This window comes from Melospiza melodia, chromosome 4, assembly GCF_035770615.1.
Source record: "Melospiza melodia melodia isolate bMelMel2 chromosome 4, bMelMel2.pri, whole genome shotgun sequence".
In the NCBI taxonomy this organism is placed as follows: Eukaryota; Metazoa; Chordata; class Aves; order Passeriformes; family Passerellidae; genus Melospiza; species Melospiza melodia.
Window position 1 is genome coordinate 58,567,544 of NC_086197.1, and position 27,656 is coordinate 58,595,199.

General features: G+C 40.8%; 1 protein-coding gene across 1 annotated transcript in view; it reads left to right on the forward strand.

Annotated features, from left to right (window-relative positions):
• LOC134418015 (mucin-1-like) overlaps positions 1-23,585 on the forward strand; it is a 53,787-nt gene extending 30,202 nt beyond the window's left edge. The window contains exon 2 of the mRNA XM_063155865.1: positions 22,814-23,585. Coding sequence (XP_063011935.1) covers positions 22,814-23,585 — 772 coding nt within the window. The remainder of the gene's footprint in view (positions 1-22,813) is intronic.
• The last annotated feature ends 4,071 nt before the right edge of the window (positions 23,586-27,656 follow it).

The following is a 27,656-nucleotide window of genomic DNA, read 5'->3' on the forward strand; positions in this document are numbered from 1 at the left end:
GGGAATGTCAAGAAAGGAGGAAATACCAGAACACCCAAGGCACAGACAGTATGGCATGAAGGGGAGTGGGCAATGTCATTCAGTTAGAAAAACAACATTTTCTTGTGATTTCAGGATCTGGGCTGCATGGCCTTTGATGTTTCATTCCTTTGGGCTTTCTCCCCTTAGTTGCAAACTCCTCTTTTGATCGAAACACTGCAGATGTAGTAGTGAAATTTTTTTCTGAAACATCAGTGTTGATACCATGCATTGTTGTAAGAAACAAATGTTTACTTAAAATGAGAGCTTCAGGGAACTTCAGCCCAATTGTTTGAATCTTCTGCCTAGAATTGTGATGCTAATGCAGAGACCACTGTCATTTTGTGAAAGAGAAGAGGAATGACATAATCCGCAATATTTTTCTCTTCCAGAAATGTTTTCGTGTCAGGTTAGAAATGGTACAAGCAGCCACTGGATGGCAATGTTTCACACACAATTTCAGTTTCAACGGTTTAATAAGACCTGGAGTGCAGGTGCTCATCTGATTAAAACTTTCATCCAAATCCTAGTCTAACACTTATTTCAATTCCGTGTTTGTGTCGCTGACAGAAATTGAACTGACAGTTGTATTATGGAGAGGCTACTGGCTCTGCATTGCTAAGGTCGAAACTTGTTTTCCATTATAAACTCAATCTTGGCCTCAACTCTGAAATTCTCTGTAAAGACTATTCCTCTTTCACATATTGGGACCACAATGAGCAGCAAAGAGAGATGTTTTGTTCCCATTTCAGATAAGTTAAGAAGGGTGTTTATTTGGTTCAGGTCTGTGGACACTCTGGTGTTAAAATGCATAAAACTTTTTGCAGTGTCCCTTCTCTGAAACTTTCTGTGAAATTCAAGACCCCCCAGAAAAAAAACCAGGCTGGATCTGTAAGGCTTATTGAGTAAAATGGGAAATGAAGTTCCTCCAGCTGAATTCACCCTTCCTTCCTTATATTTGCTTGCAGTGAAATTCACCTAACATTTCTGAACATTTTCAGAAAATGAAAATCTAGTGAAAAGTAACACAGTGACAGGTGCAGGTGTTCTGAGGAAGCAATTTTTTACACTTATCTGTCAGTATTCATGCTGAGAGCACTCACACCTGGATTCAGCTAGAAAACAAACACAGCACAAATCGAGTGATTTGGGTGGCAAATTAGAGCTGACCAACATGGATCAAAAAGAAAATGCTGAATGCTTAGAGAATTAAGGTGGCATATCCATAAACTGGGGTTTTTCACTCCTTAAAAAAAGTAACATTGGAAGACAATATGAGATAAGAAAGTTGAAGAATCCTGATCGTTACAAGTATTCATTGTGAAAAATCAAAACACTGAAATCCCTGATGATGTTATTTACTTTGTTTCACTCACCATGTTGCAAAAGCCTCCTTTCTCTTCATGCACCTGCTCTTGTTATCTATCGCTGACCAGCACATATCTGACAGGTATGCCATATGCCAGGCCAGAAAACAGAAAATCACTGTGCAAAAGAAATTATCCACAAATCTTTGTTTCTTGTTTTGATGCAGGTTTGAGTAGTAATTGTGGGATCATGTTCATAGCTCATTCCTCCCTGCCTGGGTCAATTTAGTATGGTGTTTACTGCATCTGAGGAAATCAGCTCTTTTGGAAGACAGTTGTCTCTTGAGATATTTCTTGATGCTGCAATCATCCAGGAATGGATACACTTTCTACTCTGCCACTGGTTTTGAGCAACAAGCTTTTTATACCTGCCCTCAGAGAATTCAGAATGGCTCTATATGGGAAAAATCCAATCTCATTCCTATATTGGCACAACCTTTGAATCCTTTGCTTTACTTCTGCAGATCATAGAGAATGCTCCTAGCGCTTTTGTGTAACAGATAAAAAGGTACACAAAGGGGAGGACTGAAAGCCTGGTATTGCTGTGGAAGAGAGCTAAGATTAGAACTACACCTGAAGATCATTTCCACTTTCAAGCATTCTCAGTTTAAAATGTGTACCCTAACACTGTAATGTCGCTCTTAGACAGTTAAAGTGCTCTTACATTTTACTTCTCTGATACTGACAGGCACTCTCACACTGTACACAAGCTTCTGCCTGGGAAGTACACCATTTCTTTTTCTTTGCTGCTGTGTGCAGCTAAATTTAGAAGGTGAATCTGTACTTGATCAAACTTTTTCAAACTTGGTGCTTCCACATTTTTTGATCATAAACAGTGACATGCCAGAAAAGTATGTCATAACACAAATGTAAGCTGTGGCCAGACAGTAAGGCAGAAAATAAAAAATGAATTAGACTTATATTACCTAGACCATTCTGAGAAAATGATGTAACCTTGTCCTAGTAGTAGCATAGTGATACCATTTGTGTCACTGAAATACATTAATAAGGTCACCATTTCTCCAAGGAACTATTGCTTCAGGTTTTAGTAATATGAGTGTGGATATTTGTTTTGACAGGACTTTCATCAGTTTGGATATATTTAAGTAAATTATTTAAAAATGGAAATACTTTAAAATTACCAAAAAGCAATGAGAGCAGATCATTAAAACCCTTAACATTTTACCAAATATGTTTTAAAGGGTATATCATAAGGAGTTTTTTGTTAACAAGTATCTACTGACAGCCTCAGAGCTCAGGTTCTTGGCTGATGCAGTAGGTCAGTCATACAGAAGGGGTAAGTCTCAATAGCACTTAACAGCCACCCTGCTCAAAATACCCAGAGCCCAACATTTTTAAGTAAGTTATTTTATTGAAATGAGTTAGTTCAGGTCTAATATACATCTGTTGCCATGCATCCAAATCTGGCCCAGGGAATTCACATTACACATTTTGTGTATGTGGAACAGGTAAATAGTGATCACTTATAAACATTTTAGTCTAAATGCCCTGCCCAAAATCAGATAGGAGCCCTTTGTCAGGGATACAGGAATATTCTGTGCTACTGAAATAACAAAAGATTAAAATGACTTTTTTTTCTCTTTCAAAACATCAATTTTTGCATCTCTGGATAAAAATGGAATATTTTATTTTAGGCCTTTACTCAGGTTAGACTACATATTGACACAAATCACAATCAGAGCTGTCCCAGTGTATTCCTTCAGTTATTAAAGGGTTCTAGAATTAACTGTGCATTTGTTTGAAGCTAATCATGCAGGTTTAAGTCTTCAGCATCAAGCTTTTAGGTCAGGTATGTTGTGGTGGCTCAGATTAAGCAGAATTCTAGAAATCGTACCTTTAATTTAACATTTTAGCAAACCTCTTATGGAAGTCAACAGGACTTCTCCTGAATTAAAAGTGCAACATTTTCCCCACTATTTGTGGTAAGTCAAACAAACTAGTAATTTTCTCCTTGTCATCAAAGAAGACAGTTCTAAAATGCTCTTCCCACAGAAGCACACAGTCAGCTCTCAGGAAGAAAATGAAATTAAGGGAGATCAGAAAACCCTGAAGAGCAATACTTCCACAAGTAAAACTTGGAGGTGACTTCAGGACAGAAAGAAGGAGGGCCTTCAAGGCTTATTTTTTGAGAGTTTTGATATGAGAAGTGTATTTCCTGTGGAATTGCAAAAAATTAAAGTGACTTTGAGATAATAATGTCCCAGTATAATTATTCTAAGAGGCAGTAGGAAGATTTTCTTGGAGGAAAACCCTCTGTAGTACATCATCACCAAACACAGAAATGAACCAGAGACACTGTGAAACAGTATGTAAAATGAGACTGGAATTTTTCAGTGTGGTAACTTTTATGGTGCCATGTCAGCTTAATGTTAGAGAGATAGACTGACTTGAAAATGCAGCAAAATCATCATATAAATTCTTACTATTAGCATTTTTCCAATATTAATGACATCAAAGTGACTTGAGATATTTCATTTATTTCTTATTGAATATGACGATATCCTGATACTTTCTCCACATCAGATTTGTGTCTGTACTGACTTCTGTTAAAGGATAACAGTTGTCAAATCCAAGACTCATTAAATAATGGGAAGAAACCAAGGAAGAACCAGGCTGCATGGGAGGATACCTAAGACCTGGGATACTGTTAGTGATGTGTGCTTGTAGAACTGAGTGGACAGAAGGACTGCCAGGATGGAGATTCAGCTGTTCCAGGAGCTGACAGCTACTCCATGCCTGAGGCTTTGAGGGAAGCTTCAAGAAATGTGATAACCGGAGCACGATTGAACTTTTAGACAAACGTCTTCCTTTGCTTCACCAGCTCTTGCTCATCAGCTCTGCAGGAAGAATGTGATTAGAAGACAGTTATCCTCTTAAATGCAGGAATAGTGTTTTCCCTCCAGGCTGCTTTAGGAAAATGGTGCTTCTTTCCCCAAAGCACGACACCCCAGAGAGGAAGTTGACACTATCTTCTACAAAGCAGAGATGTGTGAAAGGAAGACTCACCAGTGAATGCCAGCCCTGCACCCTTGCTTTGAGGCTGAGCAAGGGTTGGAAGGTGTCATTAGGACACCAGACCTGTGGTCCTTCAAAATTGTCCAGCAGGCTCCTGGCTACCGGCTCCCTGGCCTGCCTTGCACCTTCATCCCACGGGTGATGGCACCCACCACAAGGCACTTTGTGCCACCTCCCACTCAGTGTCAGAGGGATGCAGGCAGAACAGTGTTCCTATGGCTTTTCCTCACTTTGGCCAGATGGGGAGGCTGTGGGCAATGAGGGCATTTCAGAAATATGCTCTTTCCCCCCATATTGACGGCTGTGGGAGGAACAAGAACATCTCAAAAGCAGATAGAGAAGACAAAAATCTCTGAAAATACAAGAGCAAAACAGGTGGAATATGAAACCTTGCAACCACTGAGGTCAGAGGGGGGTTTCTCAGGAAATCTGCGAGATCAGTCCTTCTGCTACAAGATTGGAAGGCAGAGAGAGATGGAAGCTTGAAGATTTTCAAAAAGAAGCTGGCCTTTTGTTTTCTTTGTTGCACTGTAAATTAGATGTGGGAAATATCAAATATTTCATGCCTTGGCAGAAGCTTGTTTTTCCCTATGGGAAATGAAATAGGGAAGACTTTGTTTGAAAACTTGTAAAATGGAGAGGATGTTTTGGGGTTTTGTAAGCCAAAGACCAAATGCCTTGAAGGCTGAAGAGGGAATATTTTTTTATTTTATTTTGTCAGCAGCAACTATGTGTTTTACTGGGCAACAAAAGGCTTCAACAGCTATTTTATGCACTTTCATTTCCTAGTAGAATATTTTCATCCATTTCTTTCCCCATTCTTGCCACAGTCTTCATTAAACTCTTTATTTTGCCATTTCCCCTTCTCATTTTTTTTTGGTCTACACCAGAGTTTGCAAAGTGAACCTACGGATTAGGGGTTTTTTTTCAGAGAAGCTCTGTCAGGCTCATAAAGAGAACTTGGAAACAGTATCTAAAGTGTCAGAGAGTCAAATGCTGAATGGTTGTGGCCCATCTCTCACTGCTGCTCTACTGCCTAGAGCTGTGATTTTGTACTCACATTCAGTTTTCAGAGCAGACAAGATTTCTGGTTGCACTTTGCACTGGTAATCTGTAGCTGTGATGCCACTTAGCAGTTCATAGTTTTAAAAACAATCCCTTCAATTTTAATCCAATAAATGGCTTCTAGTCAACAGCCTGTGCAATTGTACTGTTTCTTAGCTTTGTTTGACAACATCTTGAAAAAACCTTTAGCTGTAAATCTATAAAGAAAGCCTAATTTTCACCTTAATTCCAGACACAAGAGAATAAATGGAAAAACTGGAAAACTATATACCTGTTTACTGATATCTGGGACAGACTTGAAGATGGTAACCATTGCAGAGATTGACTCTGCAGCCTCAGCAACTTTGATAGGAAATAGAAAGTTTAAAATCACCAGCTGCAGCATTTTCAGAATCTAAAATAGAGTGAAAGTGCAAAACATCTTTCAGTTTGAAGCTACAGAGAACAGCATCTGTTACATTATGACTTAAGAATAAGAGAAGAAAGAAAAACCAAAGAGGGTTGTATATTTAGGAAGGCTTTATTTTGGATCAGAGGAACATATTTGTCATATGAAAGAAAGCAAAATTACTATATCATGTCCAAGAAATTTGTCATAACTTGCCTAGTTATTTCCATAATAGAATAGTTGGGGTTTTTTAATCCTTAAACAAAAGAGGATTGGTTCTTTGCAGAACCTAGTCTTAGACATACTTAGAGTACAGATTCACAGCGTGGTTTTGGATGCTTAAGTGGCAACAGAATTTGAGTTAATGACCTGAGAGAGGAGAGGTTAGTGCTCCAGTGGGTTTCAAAAGCTCCATCAGCAGGAGTCTTGATCTTTTGCTTATATCTTTCTTTTTTGTGAGGTGCCAGATGTCTGTCATGCTGCATAAAGAAACAAAACATCTTCACTGCTCAGGACAGTGAGAAGTAAAAATGCATGTCGATAACACTGAAATGCTAGAATGAATTTTTTTCTGCGGCGCTAGTGTTAGCCTGTCTGAGCAGTGGTTGGAAGCAAAGCAATGAGAGGCAAAAGCTCCTCTTGAAAAGTCGTACTCTATGTTAGGAATTTGCATCTTGGTTCTTGATAGCAATTCAAACTTTTTGTACAAAATTATGCTAATGATGGATTTGTCAAGAGGTCTGTTGAAGACACTGACAATTGCCTGGATAACTCCAGGGCAACTCTGGTAACCATACTTGTGTAGTTTCAGGATTGTGAGAGAAATGTAATTAAGAAGTATAATTCAAAGATAGGATTGTTCTTTGCAGGAAAAAGACAATCTTGTTCAGTGAGTCCAGACCTCTAGTACATCTTGCTTTTCCTTTTCCTATGATTCTGACTTTTCCATTCAAATTAGATTGTTTAATGCCACCATTACTTTTATATTTGCTTAATTTGTTTGCTGGAATCTGAGAAGGGATCAGTGGGTGGCTGATTTCCTCACTGAAATGTTTATATCAGCTTGTCTGGAGTTCAGTGGGCATAGGGAAGTTTGACCATCACTCCCTGCCAGCAGTTCTGTGAAAGCCTCACAGGAGACAGATGTGGTTTTAAGGTATTTCTCCCAATCAAGTTACCAGATCACTGTGACTATGCTCACAGCTAAGGCACTCCAAAGACAGCTCACTCCTCAGATCAGCATGTGGTCCAAGCTGGCTTTGCAGGACAATCCTTTGCTGCCTGTAATTAATAACTCCCTTTTCCAGGAAAAGGTTGGAGTGATATTCACCCACCAATTCTGGAGAGAGAGCAGATGTAAAGTACCTCTACACAGCACCTTTTCCTTTCTGTAACTTACTGTTTTCGTTCAAAGCTACTGACTGAAGTCCAGCTATACACTCTGGAGCTTGTCAGATTTCTTTGCCAGGGGGACCCTCTTGTTTGCATAATGGGATCAGCTGGTCATGGCAGGTTATGTGATGCTGGCAGCTGCCTCTTTTCAAACAGCTTTAGTGTCTCCTAGTCCCATGCCAATTGCAAGGTTGAGACACAAAGTCTTTTGGGAGCTCAGTCTTTATTAAGCAACATGGAGAAACCCCGTTGTTTTAAAAATTTGAAGCGAATGAGAAGAGTGATTGACTACTTTATGGCTATCTCTACCAGCAATTTTGCTAATCCAGAGAAAGATCAGTGAAAAAAAGGAATAAAGTGAGTCTACTTTTCATATGTTTTAAATGGTTAAGAATTTCTTCCCAAATATGTTTTCATCACTGGAATAGCACAGAAAAAGGTTTCACAAACATTTACTACTTTCCAGTCGGGTGTTAATTATGTAAGTCACATGCATTGTTTCTGCTTTCTGGTTGAGTGACTTAGGCAACCACCCATTTCAATAAAAATTATAACAATCAACCTTAAATGTGTTGGGTTTTTTTTGTTTGCTTTCTGAATAACTCAGCATTCAAAGGTGAAAATCAATGTTTTGAACATCAGTGGAAGTGAAGCTTGACTGCATGAATATTTACTGACAGCTAAGATGTCAAATTGGCAAATCATATGAATCAAATTTGGGGTTGCTTGTTACTACTGTTAATAATTGGTTGTGGGACAGTATTACTTAGTATTCTTTCAGTGTTCAAAATATAGCAAAAGCATACAACTAAGAGAGTGTGAACTTCAAAGTTACACTTAAAGCATAAAACACAGGGGGCTTACTAGCTTTGGAACAAATGTTTGCAAAATTTTCCCTCTTTTTTCCCTCTCCCTCTTGTATTTACAAAAATACACTCTTTTCCCAATTATGAGCCGCTATGAAAAATTGATATAAAGTTACCACTTCATATTCCCCAAGATAGGGCTGAATAAAGCTTTTAATTTCTCTAACTCCTACGAGTGCTTTGTCTTAGAAAGAAGAGAGGAATCAAATCACACTGATCACATCTGTGATGTCAAAAGATTCTGTTCTATTTCTGATGAGCTTTTACAATTCCATCTGCAGAGGGATCTGCTACAAAACACTCTCTCTTAGAGCCAGAATGGAAACCTATCGGTGGCTTGTATTCTTCATAGAAGTAGGAGGGTTGGATAAATATGCCTAAAAGTTTTCTCTGTGCATTGGCAAACTTAGTATTCAACTCTTTAGATGCTGTTCAAAAACTTCCAGCCAGATTATTTATTCACAATTTCAGTTCTGTCAAAAGAATTTCTGTTAAGATTGTTTATTGAAAGCTCATATCTTAAGTAAAATTTTATAAACTGATGAGTAAATCCATAAGTAAAAAAAAAAAAAACAAAAACCACCAACCCAGATCACTGGATTTCAATAAAAAAGTAAGCTTTTAAAGTAAATATACTAGTCTAAAAGTTATAATATCCAATCAAGGCATAAAATCATGCACAGAAAACTATATACTCAATCCAAAGGGTTAGAACATGACATTTCAAACATTGAATCCCTTCTGTGAAGTAAGCATTAAATGCAGACAGGAATTTATTTTTGAGTAAGCTGTCAACATAATGTTTGAAATAATGCATACATTCAAAAAATCCATAGTCAAATAATAACAGAGTAAAAAAAAATCATATATCTTTTCCACTTGCAAGAACAGTTTGTCATATAGAGGCAGAATCAGCCACAGAATTACCAGCAAAGTGAAAGAAAGCTTCAGCAGCCTTTGTTAGCTGTGGCTAGCAAAATGCACAGTCCTATATTACTTGATGTGGTTGCAGCACCCTGCATTTAAGCCAGGGGTGCTTCCATCCATTCAAGAATCAGTTAAAACTTATTTATTTATTTATTTATTTATTTATTTATTTCACCAGGTAGTTGAAGACCCTCACAACAGGGGCACGCACTAACTGCAATGTTAGAAAAGAGTGAAGTTCATAACCTCTAGTAAGATTGCAGCAATGCTCCATCTGAAATCAGAGTGAGAAGAGACAGAGCTTGGTCAAAAGTCAAAGGAAATCAATGGCATATCATCTGCAGACTTCAGGGGGGTGGGATTGAAACCGAAACGTCTAATCTCAAGTCTGATCCTCACTTTGCCTGTAAATTTGGACAAAGTATTTCTATTTTATAGCCTTAATTTCTTTCTGAAATAGTTGCAAGGCTTCAGTTAGTGTTTCAGAAGAGTGCCAAAACCTTAAATGAAAATATGAACAATTACAGAAATATGAACCATTATTAACAAAAATATGGGTTTTTTACCTTAATTGAAAACAAGTAGCAGGAAGAGGAGAATACCTATAAAGTGCACTTAAACTTCTGACTTACAAATTCAATTACAGAGATATTGCACGAGTATATATGAAATATATGAGTACCGAAGAAAAGCAATAAAGCATCCAAAACCACCCAAAAGTCTGTCATACAAAACCTTCCTCCCTCCTCCCCCCTGAAAACCCACAGGTACTGAATATATTGGCAAAACAAAGAGAGAAAGCAAGCAGCCACTTGCAAATGTAAACAACAAACAAACTTTGCAAACAAAGCAAGCCGGCACTTGCAAAAATAAAACCATTCAGGGAATCTCAATGAATAATAATCTGACTACTTATCACTTACATAATGAAGGAAACATTTTTGCCAAGGGCTCAGTGCTAGTGCAATTTAGCAAAATTGTGGGCGAAGAAAAAGGGGTATTGTCAACATGCACATCAAAAAGTTATTTGATTTCATATTGGGATATTAAAAACTTCCTTTTCTGAGTCTGGATCACCCATATTTCAAGTTCCATGAGAGGGTTTTACTGAGACCTAATTAATCCTTCTGGTTGTTCAAATATGTATATATACATAACTGCACCTTTTTGCATAATTTTAGCCTTAACATTTTTGCAAATTAGAAATCATTTACTCAGACAGTTTAAGCCAAAAGGACATTTTAATTGAATTGGCATGATTCTTAGAGTTGTATTTTACAACTGTAGTTTTCACTAGTACTGATCTTGGGAAAAGATTCTCTGCACTTAGAGAAAATTCTGTGTTATTCAGAACTGACCTTATATCCTGAAATGTCAGTTTTCTATAAATTTTGCTGTGTTTCTGAACCACATCTTTTCAGGCACGTTTTTAGGTGCCCTCACAAAGGTTTTAGGTACTAAATATAAAATATTCTTGGGCCAATAAGTTTTTTCATAAGTGTAGTTTTGCCAAGTATTTCCATGCAGGCAAAAGTACGAGTCCTTTTATCCACAAACTGCAGTATTGTAAAAATTCAAAGCTATTTTTATATAGATCAATATATATTAATAATAGATATTTTAAAAATTAATTCCAAAAGTTAACTTAAAAACATAGTTCTAATACATGTAATTAGGTGTAGTGTAACACAAGTCTATAATCTCCACTGATGTGAGCTAAAGTCACTGTGGTAGTTTCCTAACATTCTCTGACAGCTATATAATAACAAGCCTGTATGACAATAAAATTTAATTTTTAAACAGGGTTAAATTCTCTCTATGTTAATGAAATCCTGAGAAATGTGACTGATGTATTTCAATTTCACATGAAGGGAGGCTGGTTTATCCTTAACGTTGTATAACCCAAAAGGTTTCCATCCACAGCTGTTGAATACCATACGTAAAAGATGGGATGTGGGAGCAGTCAAGTCCATTACAACCAATATTGATGCCCCGCTTTGACAATTTTGCTATAGAAATCAAGAATTAGTGTGTCTGAAAATAATTATCCTCTCCTCACTAGAGATAGTCCTTCTGTACTGGGATAATACTACATGGACAATGGCTGTGGGACTGCTTTTGTCATGCTCCTCATGCAATCTGTATTTGACTGACAAACAAAGACTTTCAAGGGCAGAAGTTCAGGTTTTTACAAGCGCTAGTTGTAAACCCACAAGGTAAAATCCTCTTCTCATAAGTGTCAAGATCCTCTGTTCTCCCTGAGGTATGAGCCATCTCAGAAGGTGGGTAGCAGAGAATAATGACAACGAAAGCACTGATGTAGCTTTGAGATGAGACTTTTGCTGCGAGAACACACAGTTCATTTAAGCAGAAAAGGACTCATTATCCTGCTTTCTGTGACAAAACTTTAAAGGCTAATTTTGTTTCAGTCCTTTTGTCTGCCTGTGGAAAACTAACCATTCTATATCCCAATTGCTCTCATTTGCCTGAACAGGGTAATTTTAGAATCTGTGTTTCCTGATTTTAACAACAATTAGACCTTTGGGCATTGCTGAAGCAGTTTGGGTTTTTAAAGCTAAACCTTCATGCTTCAAAGAGTGAGGAAGCCTACAAAAATAAAAACTATCCAGTATCTTCCCCCATGTGGGGGATTGCTTAAGCTCACTGCTATTACAACATTCCCTGTCCTGATGTACATGTTCTGCATCTACTTTTTCTCCTTCTGAAAGGGCAGGGTGGGAGAGGGAGTTCTTATGGAAAGTTGTAGGATCCAAACCCCAGTACAAGCCTGGAAGTTGCCTGCAGGCACATGCAGCCTGGATGCTTTGCCTCTCCTGTTCTCCACAAACCCTCTCCAACACTCCATAACAAAGTTCAGGACAAGGAGCAGAAGGCTCAGAAGTTACTCTTTGCCCGAGGATAGGAGCAGGCACATTGCCTGCTCCCATCATCAGCACTGCCTCATGCTTTCAATAGAGTCCATGGAGTTCATCAGTCAAGAAAGTCTCAATGGCTCTGAAAGAGATCTGTCCCCAGAAGTACCAAGGCAGGTAAAAAATAAAATATGTCATGTTTTATCGCTGTGCCAATTTGTCTCTCCCTGACTTCAGACTGACACACTCCCCTGGTTTTTCAAACACTGAAATATTTTGGCAATCTCTTCTGGCTCCCAACAGACACAGTAACTGCATGTCTTAGCAGGCACACTCTGGACAGAGCGACCAAAGATGTAGGACAGAGCTCTCACTGGGAAGAGATGCAGGCATTGAAGCCAATGTCATGTTCTTGCTGGGGTGTGGGAAAGAGATCAGATACAACTTATGTTAGCTTCGACTCTTCCAGGCCTCAAGTCCTATTTGTTTGGATAATTTTTGGAAATCTTTAGCACCCGTCCCTGGGCTCTACTTTTCAAGCGTGCTTTCAGTTGAGCACTGAAATAAGCAGGTGGAGTTCAAAAAAGCTCAAACTCTTGGACTGAATTCTTATGAAATTCTGGCTGCATTTGCAGGTGACAAGTATTTGCAGATCCTGCTCTAATAGCCGTTGAAAAATGACTGACTCTTGCAGTAGAATAAGAATTACAACTGAGATTCATTTTTGCACATATAAGGAACAGTACAGACAGATACTGTCTGAAACCTTTTCTTTCTCATCCTGCCAATGCCTTGACTCAAAAGTAATATGAAAGTTGGTCTATTTGTGGCTTATTTCATCCAATAAAGCAAGTTACATCTAAGATGGTCTGCTCAGATAGGATCTGAGCTGTAAGCTCAAAGCCTCTTGGGAACTTAAGTGCCATTTTTATTCTGTTCTGTAAACATACGGATGAGAAAACTCCTGGAGGAGTAACTTGTTAGATACCCATGAAACGTCATTTTGGTCTTGTCTGGGTCAATAAAAAACTTCTGAGAGATCTGCTAATATGCTGCAAAACCTGTTAGTTGAAGATAGTAATTTTAGTGTCCCCTCTGGGTACACTTCTTGTTCTTTGAAAGAAGGGAATCATTCACACAGGAAGATATTAACAAAAATGAGAGACCAATAAATGCACCTGTCAGTGTTGAGCAACAGCTAAAATTAATTCACAAATCCAAACAATCTGTAGAAAACTGAACACAATTACATAAGAAATTAAGTTATACAGTTGCCATGACCTTTAATCAATCATTCCAGCTGCTAATGTTAATTTTGTGATCTGAAAATCATAGTTCTATTTGCATTTTAATGGCTGCTAAATGAGAGTCATCAGGAAGAAATAGTGACAGCTTGGCCTTTTGATACCAAGTTCTTCCTTCCTAATGTGATTTGGAAGATTTGGAATTCCTGTTCAGAAGGGGTTTTGTTTCAAGCCACAGCAGGCACATGGAGCCAATTTTGCAGAGGGAAAACTGGCAATTCAAAGCTACATACCTTTTTTAATCCACCTGCATCTATGAAAAGATCATAAAAAACAAAAAGCTGTAATGGCAACTTCATTACCCTCAGACAAACAGAACCTCTATCGTCTTTTAAAGCCCTTTTCAAAGATATACACTGGTTTAATTTTTTTTCCGTGAGGGGGGGGTGTTTGCACTTAATGAACAGAATTTTTTGTCAAGTAGTTAATGAAATAAAACACGGAAAATGTAAGAAAACTACTGAATAACCACGAATTTTAGGATTAGTTCAATGAGTTTTTTCTGCTTTTACCTGACAAAAGTGTTGCATACAGGACTGCCTTACAACATAAATACCATTCATTGGCTTATTTTGCAGGTTATGATATTAGTGGTGTTGCATTAGATCAAAACTCTATTTAAATCTGATTATCATTCTGGAGTAACTGTCAACTTGTTGATTGCTTTAATTATTAAGAAGATCTAAATGTCTGCCAACCTCTTGTGCTAGTAGCTTCCATTTTATCATTAATACATTTTCTTATTAATAGGAAGACCTTCACTGCTACATGACAATTTATTTGTATGCGAAGTGCACAGTTCTGATTAAAATGTGATGTTCCTCCTAAATCTTCATCTAAATATCCTAGGAGACAGCCAGCCCCCAAGTGAATCTTCTTTGCTTAAAAAAGGAGGTCTTGGAACTACATGTTCAGAAAAGGAAGCAGTGAGCTGCAGACAGATTTCAGAAATTGGAAAGCAAAGTCAGTATTAACAATGGGAGAAGAAAATGGTTTAGCTCTATCCAAAGTCCTTTTTATTTAAAGCAGGTACATTGTAAGAGGAAGAGAGTTTCAGCAGATGTTCCTAGGCTGAGTTTCATAAAGGACTGAATAGCAATAGGGAAGAGGAACATTGATAAATGCCCTTCCTTTTATCACACAAGTAGGACTTCTGTCCATAAAGGCAGTCTAATTTGAATGCAATGAACAGCACACCCTCTTCTTTCCCCAAGCACACAACCTATGCATTTTCTGCTTCTACATTACTTGTCCAAATAAAACTTGTAAAGGTTTTATGCACGCCAGTGGGTCTGAACTGTGAAGTCAGAGCACTGACCAATGCAGGAAATTGTCGCAGGGCAGAAGGACTCCCATGCTCATTGTGACAAGCCCTGCCCTTTTGCAGACATACTGTGCTTATGCAGCAATACTGTTGCTATCCCAACTTCCCATTTTGAAAGCCAACCTGGAAAGAAGGCTTGGCTGAAATGCAAATCAAAATTAACAGTGTCAGAACGCTGATATTCTGGTTCTGCCGGATTTCAGGAAGTTTACTTCCTTAGAAATGTGAGGAAGCAAGGTCAAATTTTCTCTGGCCAGTAATGTTCCAGCCTGTAGTATGGCTTTGTACAGTGTCAGTACAGCCATGTGTGTGAGTGTGTGCATGTGTGCACGTGTGTAAATGTAAGTAAGCAGCAGCATGTGGAGCAGGAACGGGAACAAATACGCCCAGTCTGAAATTCTGGCTCCACAGAACTCGGTGAGAGCTTTGCCCACACTTTTACTGGAACCAGCCTGTCATCCTGCAGTCTGAAGTCCTTCTGTTCTTTAGAATTAGAATGGGTGAAGTGCAGGGCCCTGGGGGCTTCTTCAAACTGGACAGAGTTAAGAACATTTGGTGTGAAATGTCCCTTCTTGTAATATTTAAGTAGGAAGAGAGAAATCTTCAAAGCTTTGGAGGTCGATTTGGCCAGATGTTCAGAAGGTCTATGGCTAATTCTATTTCTCCTCTGTGGACCTCTTCAGTTTTGTCATCAGGTAAGAGATCTCCTGAGCACAAGCTCTTTTATACCTTTTTTCTAGTAATTTCAATTCTAATCAGGTTTGAAACAAGAACGATTTTTTTTCCCCAGGTTCCTTAGAGATTTTGTGCACATCAAGTAAATGGATAATAAATATTCTTCAAGAAGAATGGCATGTGAGAAGGACTCACTTAGATTCTTTGCTGAAGAATCAGGCTTCTCCTTTTTTCCCAGCCATACACATCTGTCCTGAATTTCCATTGCTGGATTAAAGGCATTAAAGAAATCTGAACAGAGTGATTACTTATTATTTTCCACCTGTTGAAAAATCTTGGCATTTAAAATGTCCCTATTCTAATTTTGAGACAGAAAAATTCTGTCTCAAAACCCTTCTTTCTCATAAAACCCTCTATCTGGTGTTTATCATGCAATACTTATAATGTTCCTCAACAACCTCAGGAATCAAGCCAGCAGATTAGCTCCAGGAGAACAGACAAATCTCAAAGGTATCTTTACAGCTATATTGCAGGTCAGAAGCTCACTGCAAATGGGAACCATTTTGTTGCTCAGAAATTGCTGAATTGCAGGAAATGTCTGCATTAGTATCCTAAACAAATATATTCTTCCTATTATTCTTGATCATATCTTACTTGGATTGCTGTTTTAAAATATAGATAATTTAGCATTAAACTGAAATGATTTCAACAAATCAGACCCTATCATACTGTAGGGTTGGTTTTGGTTAGCCTGTTTTTTTTTTTTTCCCTAGGTAGACAGGGATTTAAGTCACTTTTTTTCTCTGATTTCACCATTTTTTTCTGAACCCATCAAAATTGCTAGCTGCCCCTTTCAGACAGATTAGAGTTTAGGGAAAAATACTTTTCAAAATATTTTTATCCTGATTTAAGATATTTATAACACTTGATAGTCAGATTGTTTTTTTTTTTTTTGCAAGTATGTAGCCTGGGGGCTAGCACATGATACTGGATGAAAAATCCTTGTGCAAAAGTAAGCCAAATTTCAATTTCTTTTTTGAAAGTTTACCAGAAGCAATGATAGATGATGCACAGTTTTGGTGTCATGTACCTTCCTCTTCTTCATGAATATGCTCTTTTTTCCTTCAGAAAACTCTAACCAAGTTTGTTCCGTCTGATCATAGGTGTTTTTAAGAAGCCTTACCTCATTAAGATGCACTGATAAGAGATGTGAAAAGGAGTGTAATTTCTGTCCTGCTACCCAGATGGTCAGCAGTTATACTAAAATACACTTAAAGGCCATCTGGCCCATGGAAGAGACAGTTTTCATGCAAATGGATTTATGCCAAAAGATTTATGAATAAGTAAGAAGACTGTTGAGACTGAAGGAGAAGACTCTTGGTAAAATACCGACTACTGGGGGCTTTAATGTGACAGAAGAACTGTGTTTCCTCATATCCCCCTTGGGAAGACAAGCTGATTGCAGTCTTGATTCCATGGCTGGAGAGGAGAGATTTGGGGATGGGCAACATCCTGGTCAGGCAGGACCTGGAGTGGGATGATGGGAAAGAGCATACAGAGGTGACTCAAAGAGTGGAAGAGGGGACAGCCAAACCCTGAGGGCAGCATTGCTGAGACTGCTGACCCTACATCCCGAAGTGAGAGACAAGAACTGGACTTTTGGCTCTTGTGCAGCTGCCTCCAAAACTGCTTTGGCAAATCTCTGTTGCAGTTCTGCCGGATTCATTACTCCTCAGCCTCCCATCCTCTCAGCTTTTCCCAAGAGGTCCTTCTGGGCTCCTATCAGGGGTTATTTCTAAAGTTTGCAAGCTCATCTTTTGTGTTAACTATGAAAAAATGGTAAATGTTATATTTAACCTGGACCATGCTACTACATTCCTCAAAGAGGAGGTAGCTGTTTCCTTAGACACTTGATGGGAGAGTTTATCATGTCTTCTTTAAGCGGTAAGTTTGGAATAGTTTTTGGTGTCCTGGTTGAATGACTTTTCAGACAGTAGGATTTTTCACTTGCCTTAGGAATTAATCTTTGAAGATGGATCTGGAATATGAGGCTTTGCAGACTTAATGGTAGTAGAAAAAGCTCCAAAGAATGTAATAAAGTGAATGAACAACAAAGTAAATGGCAGTCAAATAAGTGACATAAATCTTCAAAGAGAAAAGATGTCTCAGCAGAGAACCAAATTTAATGGAGGAAAGAAATTTATCAGGAATTTAAACAGAATCTGCAGGAAGGAAGGTTAAAGTCAACTAATCAATAAACGTTTAGAAAGTTGCCATTTCCCCAAGTCTCCTAACACTCACTAAGTCCTAATCTCAGCTTCTTAAGCTCTATAGCAGAGCTGAGGTTGCAGGACAAAATAGTATATCTGGTCTGGTGCTGGCAGACTGAAACAAAGTTCCCTGTATTTTCTTCATCCCTAGGACTTACCAGTAGGTTAAGCTGATTTACCAGGGCTGAACTTCTGGCAGGATAGCCCTGGAGGCTATAAAGCAAACAAAGTTTCCATTGTTGTTCAGAAAACTGCACTTAATAATTAAGAATGCAGATGATTTCAGCTAGAGATATAGTTTAAGCAACTTTCCTGCTTTTGGTTTTAGACTAATAGACAGGAGTGTAGCACAAAACTGTAATAAATATAACTGCATTACAAGAAGCACTATTAATAAGTTGCTTCTAGTGACAATGTTATTGCTCCTTATATGTGAGAACATACTGCAGGTGTCACAGGTAATTTCTTAGAGCAATGTTCAGAATATTTACTGATGAGCCTGACAGGATTATTGTTTTGGATGGGAAAATTCAGAAATAGTCTCTCTTCTGAATTTTATATGACTGATAATAAAGAGATTGAGAGAAATTCTCCACCACTGCAGAAGTATTTACAGCGAGGTGCAGTTTTACCAGCACAAGAGTAAGTAAAATCCATTTAAACTAGGCTAACATACAGCACACTGTATGTGAGTATTCCTGCTTTGGAAACTTTTGCAGTATGATTGTGCTCCTGTTATACAACCTGAAACATAAATTGACAGCTTTAGGAGGAGCTTTTCATTCACTGGCATAATGGTTCCATGTGTTATGGAAATAACTTAGATTAATTCATATTCAAGGGCTTTGGAAGGACTTTTATGTAGAAAGGTGCTCAGATGCAAATTTTCAGCATATCTAAAATTCACTTGATATATTTTTCTCTTAAAATGAATTCTGAAACACTAGGATAATATTATGGGGAAAAATGCATGTTTTAACCAGACCCAGTTATCTTATCATGGAGTGGCATTCACATATGTCTTATTACAGTGAAAATATCAGATATTTTCTGCATTTATTTTGCATATATCCTAGAATTTGTGTGTGTTTGATTGCACATTAATTATTTAAAACTTCAGTCCTGCAGCAGGATAGTAACAAATAGCTCCAGACCCAAGTCTGAGAGCAGCCTGTTAACAGCCAACTTCTGGAAGTGATCTGAAATCCAAGTGGAGATGTAGACCATCCTAAGAGCTGTTACATCTTATGAAGGTGTGTGGCAGAATATGGCATCCAAAGCAGAAGTCATAGGATTACTTTGCTGGAAGATGAGTGGGTGCTAATTAACATGCTCTCTCAAGTATCTTTATTATTCCCATTGAGTGATGCCCAGAAGAGCACAGTGACCAGTGACTACAAAGTCACTTAGATCAAAAGATCCAGAGTGTTTTCAGCTGTAAAAAATTAGGGGAATGTTGATTCCCTGATTGACCCTTATGCTTCACTGCCATCAGGAAGCAGTGGAGCCCTGAGGTCCCCCCTCTCAGTCTCCATCAATACAAAGCCATGCTTTCATCCCCTCAGAAATCTTAGAAGATGATAAGCACAGTTCTCTTGGATCTTCCAAGTCAGAGACCACAGAAAACATCTAAACAAATTGACCTCTGGAGAAGTCTAGGGTCCTAATTTTTTTTCACTAGGAAGTCTTCAAGAAATATTGGCACATGTGTCTAGTGAAGATGTGTCCTTTCCATAAGAGCAAGCTTCTGGTCAGCCAATCCACTAAAACCATATAGGATACAAAGCAATTTGATGATAGGCCATAGGACTTATCCCACCACCAACTACCATCCACTCATTCATCATGGTCTTGAATCCACAGTCTGGATTATCCAAAAGTCTCCTGGAGATTACTGAGGACTTACTAATTTTTGATGTTTGCATACATTTACAGAAGACTCCAGCAAATCTGTGAAGCTAATTAAAGGCAAATGGGTCCCTAAAGAAGTGAATAATGTAAATGTGAAGTTGGGGATCTGCTTCAGTCAAATGAGCACAGAGAAGAAGGGAGAGAAACATAATAAGGCTCTGGAAATCCCACTGCAGAAAAGCTGACTTACAGCCAGGACAGGAGAAATGAATGAATTCTGAATTTTTCTCTCCTGAATGCTTAAATATTTTCAATGTGAGTCTAAAATAAACCTTTAAATGAAACCTTAATATACCACTGAGTAGTTCAAGGAAGTTCCTGTGAATATAATAGACCACAGCTAGGATCCAAAGTGTCAAATTCAATCCAAGAGTCTGTGCTGCCACCCCTGCAGCTCAAAGTGAAGTAATGTCCCTCAGGCACTAGCTGAGTCTTGATCATACTCTATTTATATAGTACCAGCTACCAAAAGCCAAAATGTAGGTGGCCAAGGAAGCAGATATGGGTATCACTTTGAAGGGTTGTCTTTTTGACAGCTCAATGGCCTACCCAGGAACCTCCAAAACACCATTTTCTGTGGATCTCATCATGACTCAGGTTCCTAGGAAGTCGTATAGACCCTGTTTACCCCAGCAGCACAGAAGATGTGTGTAGAGCCAACAAGTTCTCACTCAGCTGCCGTGTTTATTCTTGCTCTGCTTGTGCTGCTCAGGCTAAATCGCAGGCACACATGTCACAAATCCTCTGGGATTCAGAAACTGCAAAATTTAAACACTGTAGGTTCAATGTGCCTCTGCTGAGGAGGCAGCCTTTCTGATCTCTTTTGTGCAGATAGCAGCAGAAATGGAAGGATGTGAGGAAAGGAAAGACTTTTTCTCTCCAAATTGGGTTGGTTGACTGAATTCCATGGTCTTCTGCACAGGTCTGTCCTACTGTCTTTTCCCTCTAATGATTAGTCCCTGATCCCTCTCTACTCAGCTGCCTTGAGGCTCCTGCATCGCTTGCTTATGCAGGATGTAAGCTTTACACACTCTCCACAGTTTCCCAGGGGATGCTTCTAACCCCAAGTGGTTTACAGCTGAATGTGTATTTGCAAATGGATAATTTTGCATCATGCTGCTTAGCCCTGGGCAGTGCTGTATTAGGGCTTCATTCCCCATGGGCTCTTGAGCAGAAATTACAAAGACTGGAAGTAGAGCAGAGTGCTGGTGCTGGCAGCCTCAGAGGTAGCTGCTGGCAGCCCAGAGTAGCAGGGAGGTCTCTGGGTGCTGGGATGTGATGTTCAAGCCACACAACCAGCTGAGACATTCACTTTCTTCCCATTCAGTGCCTAATGAAAGGCAGAGTCTGACCTCTGGGACTGGAGTCTGTCCCGAGGATACAGAGAGCCACACTGCACTCTCAGAGCTTTACTCTCAGTGGAGCAGCCCAGCATAGCCAAGTGTGCCATGCACAGCACTAAGCCTCAGCAGGAAAGCACATCCACAGGCATTGCCCTGCTCTGACAAACAGAGGATGCACCAGCTTTGCTGGCAGGAAAGCTCCCAAAACTTTCAAGTGGGGACACAGGCAACTCTTCCCTGCCAGTTGTGGAGCTGCTCTCCCACAGCAGCCATCCTGCCTCAGGGCTGCAGTGCTTTACCCTCCAGACAAGAAAACATAACAAGAGAGGGGAAAGGGATAGTCTAAACAGGAGAGCAACTAGGAGGGACTGAAAGATGAAGGACACTAGGAAGCAAAATGTAGTTCAGCCTTAGGAAGTCACATTTATATTGAGCAGTGCTGGAGCTGGCTGGGAAGAAGAGCAAGTGAATAGCTCATGTGTAAATAATAGCTGGGTGGTTATTGTGCTAAAGGACACGGAAATTCTCACTGATGAGAGGAAGTCTGATGTAGCTGTCATTGCAGAGCATTAACGGGGTGATTCATGAGAGTGGAGCCTTTGAAATCAGTGCGTAGTTCTTGTGGGAAGGACTGAGGGGGAGGGATGGCACCCTGCTCTACCCCCTTTTCAATGATCAGTAACTGGAGGAGTGTGAAAACATGCAAATGATAAACTCCAGAAAGGAGTTGAGGGAATGAGGAGTAATGAAGTGATGAGATATGCTACAAAACACTAAATCAAACCAGAAAGTAGGATGAATTATTCCTAAAGCATCTGTCTGCACTGAAGGATAAAAATTGCATTATTATAGAGAACTTAAGTTTGGAGGATCTCATGCAACTGGTAGTAAAACATTACAAGTTTTAGAGATTGAATTTTTTTTTTTCTTTCTACGAAAGGAGATTGCATGTGACAGCAATTTCCTTTTGGAGACTCATTCTAGCATTAATACTAGGACTACAAGTTGTTGATCAAGGCTTATGTGAGCTGTTTACATTCATAATGGACAAAAGACAGTTCTAATTAGTAATATTTATATTTGGAGCTTCACAGAAACAAAATTCTCATCCTTAATGAACATTAAAGAGAATTTGACTAGAGGGTGGATAAAAGGCAGAAAAACATGCCTGAAAATCAGGAGCTGTTTAAGAAGTTTGCTAGATGTGTAAGAAGCCATGGCCTGGAGTCAAGAACAGGGACGACTTTGGCAGAAAGCTCAGGGCAGTTGAGAGAAGAAGCCCATGACAACAGATTTCTTAAAGCCCAAAGGGCTATAAAGGGACAGTGAACTGTTGCACAGAGACAACCACAGCATATGGCTTCTAGCATAGCACATGGATGTCCTTGGATATTGGCAATTTTTCTACAGCTCATCAGGCCTTTCAGAGGGAACTGCTGCAAAAGTCCATTCTCTAGGAGGGTGACTCTGGCTGAACGACAAGGATAACCCATGCAGCAGCAATGTTGGGCTGGCCTCAAAAAGTTAGCAGTTGCTTTCAGCCTGACATAAAAATTCTGACACTGGGAAAAACAAGTGCTTTTGGTGTCCCTTGAGAAACTACACTTTACTCTTTGTGAATGGAGAGCCTGTGTTGGAAACAAAGGAAATTTTAACTGGAGGAAAGGAACTTAAATTTAGGGGGAAAAAACCCCCAACCCAACAGCAGTGGCAAATCAGGGAGTCCTCACGGTTCAGGTGTACAAATAACATGCGAAACATCTGATTACAGACTAACCTCCAGCAGTCTTTAATCTCAGTCTTCTCATACGCCTGACTGGTCAACAAATGACTGCCCTTTCACAGGACGCTTTCCTCCCACCCTTCGGTTTGTTGAAGCCACACTCTGGGTCTAGCATCATTAGCTGACAAAGTCCAGCATGTGAACTCAGGCAGGCCCTGCTGCTGCCCTGAGGAGAAAGGATGCTGTGTTTCAGTGCCAAGGCTCCTATGCCATTTGTCCCTCGGTGACGGTTTTCCAGGTGATTGTGACTCTGGAAGCTTCCTTCTGCCAGCCCGGCCCAGTCCTGCGGGCCAAGCGCTCGGCCCCCGTGCACCGGCACGGCCCGGTACCGGCGGTGCGGGCGGAGCCCCACGGCCCGAGCCCACGCTGAGCCCGGCCGGGCCCTGAGGGCGGCGGCGCCGCTCGGGCACCAGGGGGCGCTGCCGCCCAGGGGCCCCGTCGTGCCGCGCCCCGGCCGCACGCCGCGGCCACGCGGGCCGGTGGCGCACTGCGGCACCCGCGCGCCGGCCCTCAGCGCGCCGCACCGCACCGAACCGAACCGCACTCGCACCGAACCGCACCGCACCGCACCGCATGTATTGCCCACGCCGCCACGGCCCGCACCGAACCGAACCGCTCAGCACCACACCGCACTGCCCGCTCCACATCCACTGCCCGCACCGTCCACCCCGCACCGCCCCGCTCCCCATGGCACTGCCCGCACCGCCCCGGCCCCGCACCGCCCCGCTCCCCACGGCCCTGCCCGCACCGCCCCGGCCCCGCACCGCCCCGCTCCCCACGGCACTGCCCGCACCGCCACGGCCCCGCACCGCCCCGCTCCCCACGGCACTGCCCGCACCGCCACGGCCCCGCACCGCCCCGCTCCCCACGGCACTGCCTGCACCGCCCCGCACCGCCCCGCTCCCCACGGCACTGCCCGCACCGCCCCGACCCCGCACCGCCCCGCTCCCCACGGCCCTGCCCGCACCGCCACGGCCCCGCACCGCCCCGCGCGGCCGGCCCGGCAATGGAGCCGCAGGTCCCTGGCTCCGACCCGAGTGTGACACTTGAGCTGTGCTAAAGCGGCCCAAACACGCGTGTTCGCGGGGCGTCCCGGCCTGAGGCAGGATTCCCTCAGCCTCCCAACGTGTCGTTGGATAGGGGGTTCAAGATACAGGGAATCCTCACATCCTACTCTCTGCCTCTGGGGTGAAAAGTGCGGGGCGCTGATTTGTTTAAGCCTCTGTATGCTCAGGAATAGTTCTCTTAGAAATATTCTTTCCTTAGAGGAGACGAAATTGATCCCCCTATTTATAGAGACTTATTAAATCCCGAGTTTTGAATCATTACAATTTATGAGTGTGTACCATGAATAAGTTTGGGCTTCTTTTTGGAGGTGACAAATTCATCATATTCCATTAGATTTTGTTCAGATGTACTTGCTCACTTTTTAAATTTTTCCTTGTTTGAATACTCTATGATACATGTTAGCTGCCAAGAGTGATAGGTGAAAATCTAGTGACGTTTTGAATGATTGCAAGAGAATTCTCAACAAAAGTAATTTTGGGATTAAAAAGCATTAGAACCGGCATTAGAATACTCTTTCTATAAGAATGTCATCTAATCAGGCAACAGAAAACTATCATCTGATGCGCACTATCAATCAATATTAACCAATACAGCTCAACAAAAAATATCGAGTGCTGCCATAAATTTCTCTGAACAAACTATAAATCAAGAATATATGCTTGGATTATATGACAAATAGATTCTAGCAGTGAATTGCTTTAGGTGAAAAAAACTTTATGCAGTTTGCCAACAATTCACAAAACAAGAGCTAAATTCATGTGGTCTTTGTGAAAAAACCCAGCTCTAATTTTTTGTAACTAGTTTTTGCAAGTGCAAGTATGTGTTCTGAAACATAGTATCCATTTTTGTAGACAAGTAATTTTGATTCGATGAGATTCAAGCTAAAAGCCCTTTATTCTTTTAAAAATGATTGCTGTGTGCATGGTGATGTTGCAGATCTCAGATAACTGCCTCATTGAATGCAATTTGCATGAAAATTAATCTGACAATATACACTGATGGTCATGTGGGTCTAGAAATAATCATCTCATATGGACAGGAAAAATGGAACATAAAAATATTATCCAGCATTCATAACATGGACATAACATTGACAGGTTTTCAGAACTCTATAAGAAATTCTGGTGGCAGAAAGTGTGCTTGGGGATCACAGCCTTGTTTCTAATCATCTTGCTGCATTCCCAACATCTGTGCTAGGCTCTCTATCCAGCACATGGCAAGATGTGCCTGCCTCGATCTGGAGTCCAAGGAGACTCTGTGTCTCTCTTCCCTATTGTGAGAAGATGAAGATAGGCAACAGCTAACACTGCCAAATAGTCTAAAGAATGTTTGTCCCTTGGAAGCCTTCAGGAAGGCTCCATGCATTCAGGAAGGCTCTTCCTTTCTGGAGATAGGCAAATGTGTAAAGCATGTTCAAGCTTCTGAATAGCAGGATGCTCTGGGTACCTTGCTCCCAAGCTCTTCTTTGGTACTGACTACTAAATACTTCATGGATAACTGGGACCTCAGAGTGCATATTTTCTGCTTTCAAAGAAGAGCTGTATCATATGAAGAGAGCATCAAGTTCCACTTTTCCTTCTCCCATTTCCAACAAGTATTTGATTATTCTGTACAGAACACAACTTGCCCAGAGCAGAGTTAGTCCAAACCCAGCTTGGGAGACAGTCCAAACTGCAAGGGTTAGGGCATCCTTGAGCCTGTCAGGCAGTGCAAGGGGTTCATCCCCTTTGGAACAGGTGAATAATAGCCACAACTCAGGGATTTCCTACCTGAGTCCCAGGTAGGAAATCCCTGGGGTACCCCCACTGCAGCAAGCACTGCAGAAGAGCACAGCCCCTCATCTGGGACTCCCAGCTGTGCTCCTGTCTAAGGCAGGGTTGAGCCACTCACTGAGGCTGAGACAGAAGCTTCTTTGGATGAGTCAGAGTCAGATATTGGACCAGTAAAAGGTGATGTTTGAACTGGAAAATACACACAGCCTGCAGATGCTTTGGAGTAAAATGAACAGGGCCTACAAATACCTGCATTTAGAAGCAGAATTTCAGCACTAGTGTGGACTTAGCCCTCTGCTTTCTAGAAAATAAAAGCTTTTTTTTTTGTTCAAATGTAGGGGTAACTTACAAATGGAAAGGTGACCTTGATCTTACAACTACAAAAAAAGGGAAGAAAGGTTAGGAATTTGATGGTTAGGAATTCCATTTATGCCTAGGTCAAACCCCCTCAGATTTTCCACAGATAATTCCAACCTCAGGTGAGATGAGAAAAGCATACAGAGAACAGCTCAAACTTTTCTTATAGCCACTGAGTAGGTGAAAATGTTTGTCAGAGGGAGAAAATTAGAGTATGTAAAATTCCTTGTGCAGTCAAGGTGTCCTAGTTTTATTCCCACAAAAACGTCTACATATCAATCAGAGATGACATGTCCTCCCCCTCACTTTGGCTGTGCTAAATTGCTTCAGGTTATATTGGTGCTGTTGTTGTAGTTCTGCTGCAGGTACAGGTGCTTGCCATTAATAAATACACTAATAAATACATGGGGTTCTAAGGTCTTCTCAGCTAAAATGAAACAAACTTTTCACAGAGGAAAAAAAAAACTTCTTGGAAGATTTTTATCTCCATGGCACTAGAATGGAGCCTATTTAAAAGTTTTTTAAAAACAGAACCAATATTTTAAAAGTGGATTTGAGATGCTGTGTTGAATGTTTTTTCTGCACAAATACTCTAATGAAAACACAAACAGTGATCAGTCAGACCCCAAATATTTTATACAATAGAAATTTGTATTGCAATTTTTAGAAATTTTGGCCTGAGCAGTCAGAGAGAAAAAAAATGTTGAAGAATGGATTTAGTGTAGGTAGCTTGGGTTGCACTGGCAGTTTGAGCTGCAGATTGAGCTCTGGGTGGCTGGAGCCCCGGGCAAGGGGCTGTAAACTGGTGCCAACCCTTTGCACAACAAAGGGCACGAGGGACTTGTGCCCCAGCTGGAGGACCAAACACTCAGAGACAGAGGCAATAGCTGAGGACTCAGCTGGAAGAGCCCAGACTCACTCAGACTGACTGTAAGGGTGTAAAAATCCAGGATTCTCATGTGCAGGGTCCCTCCTCAGAGGCACCAGTTTGAGCTTACGCTGTTGTTGCACCATGACTAAATTATTTTAAGGATTGGGATGTCTAAGACACTGTTCTGGGAAACCTGGGGTCGAACTGGTAAGGAATCCTGGTCTGACTGAGTGTGGTGAGGACCAGGAGTCAAGCAGGGCACCTGTCAGGTACCATGAAGGGATCTGTCCTAGCTCAGATGGTGTGGGTGTGACTGCCAGCATCAGGGAAGTTTCTGTAACAAAAATACAAAAGAAATTTGAGTTTATACTGAGGGAGAAATAGGCTCTGTCTTGCTCTGGTTGTGGCCCCTCATATCAGGGTATCTGTCTGTGTGTTCCTCATATCCTGGCTGAAGGCAGCAGGCAGGGCAGCTTGCTCATCCCAGCTCTGCACAAGGGCTGGGAAGAGAAGGGAATGCACTCCAGATTGTTGCAACATAGGAGCTATCCCTCCTGGTCTGGCAGGGGAAATCCTCTTCACTGCTCCCAGGACTGGCCCAAGGTCTCTCTGCTTGAGGGAAAAGACAAAGAGGAGACTGATCTGAGATTATTTGAATTACAACATAACCCATGGCTATTCCACATATCTGAGTTAGGACTTCAGGACTCTCAGAGGTACAGAGTGAAGTGAATTCTCACCCTACAGGCTTCAGAGAATTTGCATATATCAAAAATTACCTAAATTATTTAAAATATAAATATAGCAGATAAAGTACAGCAGATAAAACTGAAACCATAGCTATCTGGCGGAGTCAGTCTGTTTTTCTGTATACACACATGGCAAATGCAGAGAAGACATTTGCTGTTAAGACAACACAGGAAAGCTCACTTGCTAGACACTACAAAGATATTATAACAGTTTCAAATCTGAAGCAAAATTCTATCAATTTTAAGAGCTTTTAGAAGAAAAAAGGAGTGAAAGCCCTAACAGTGAGCACCGATTAG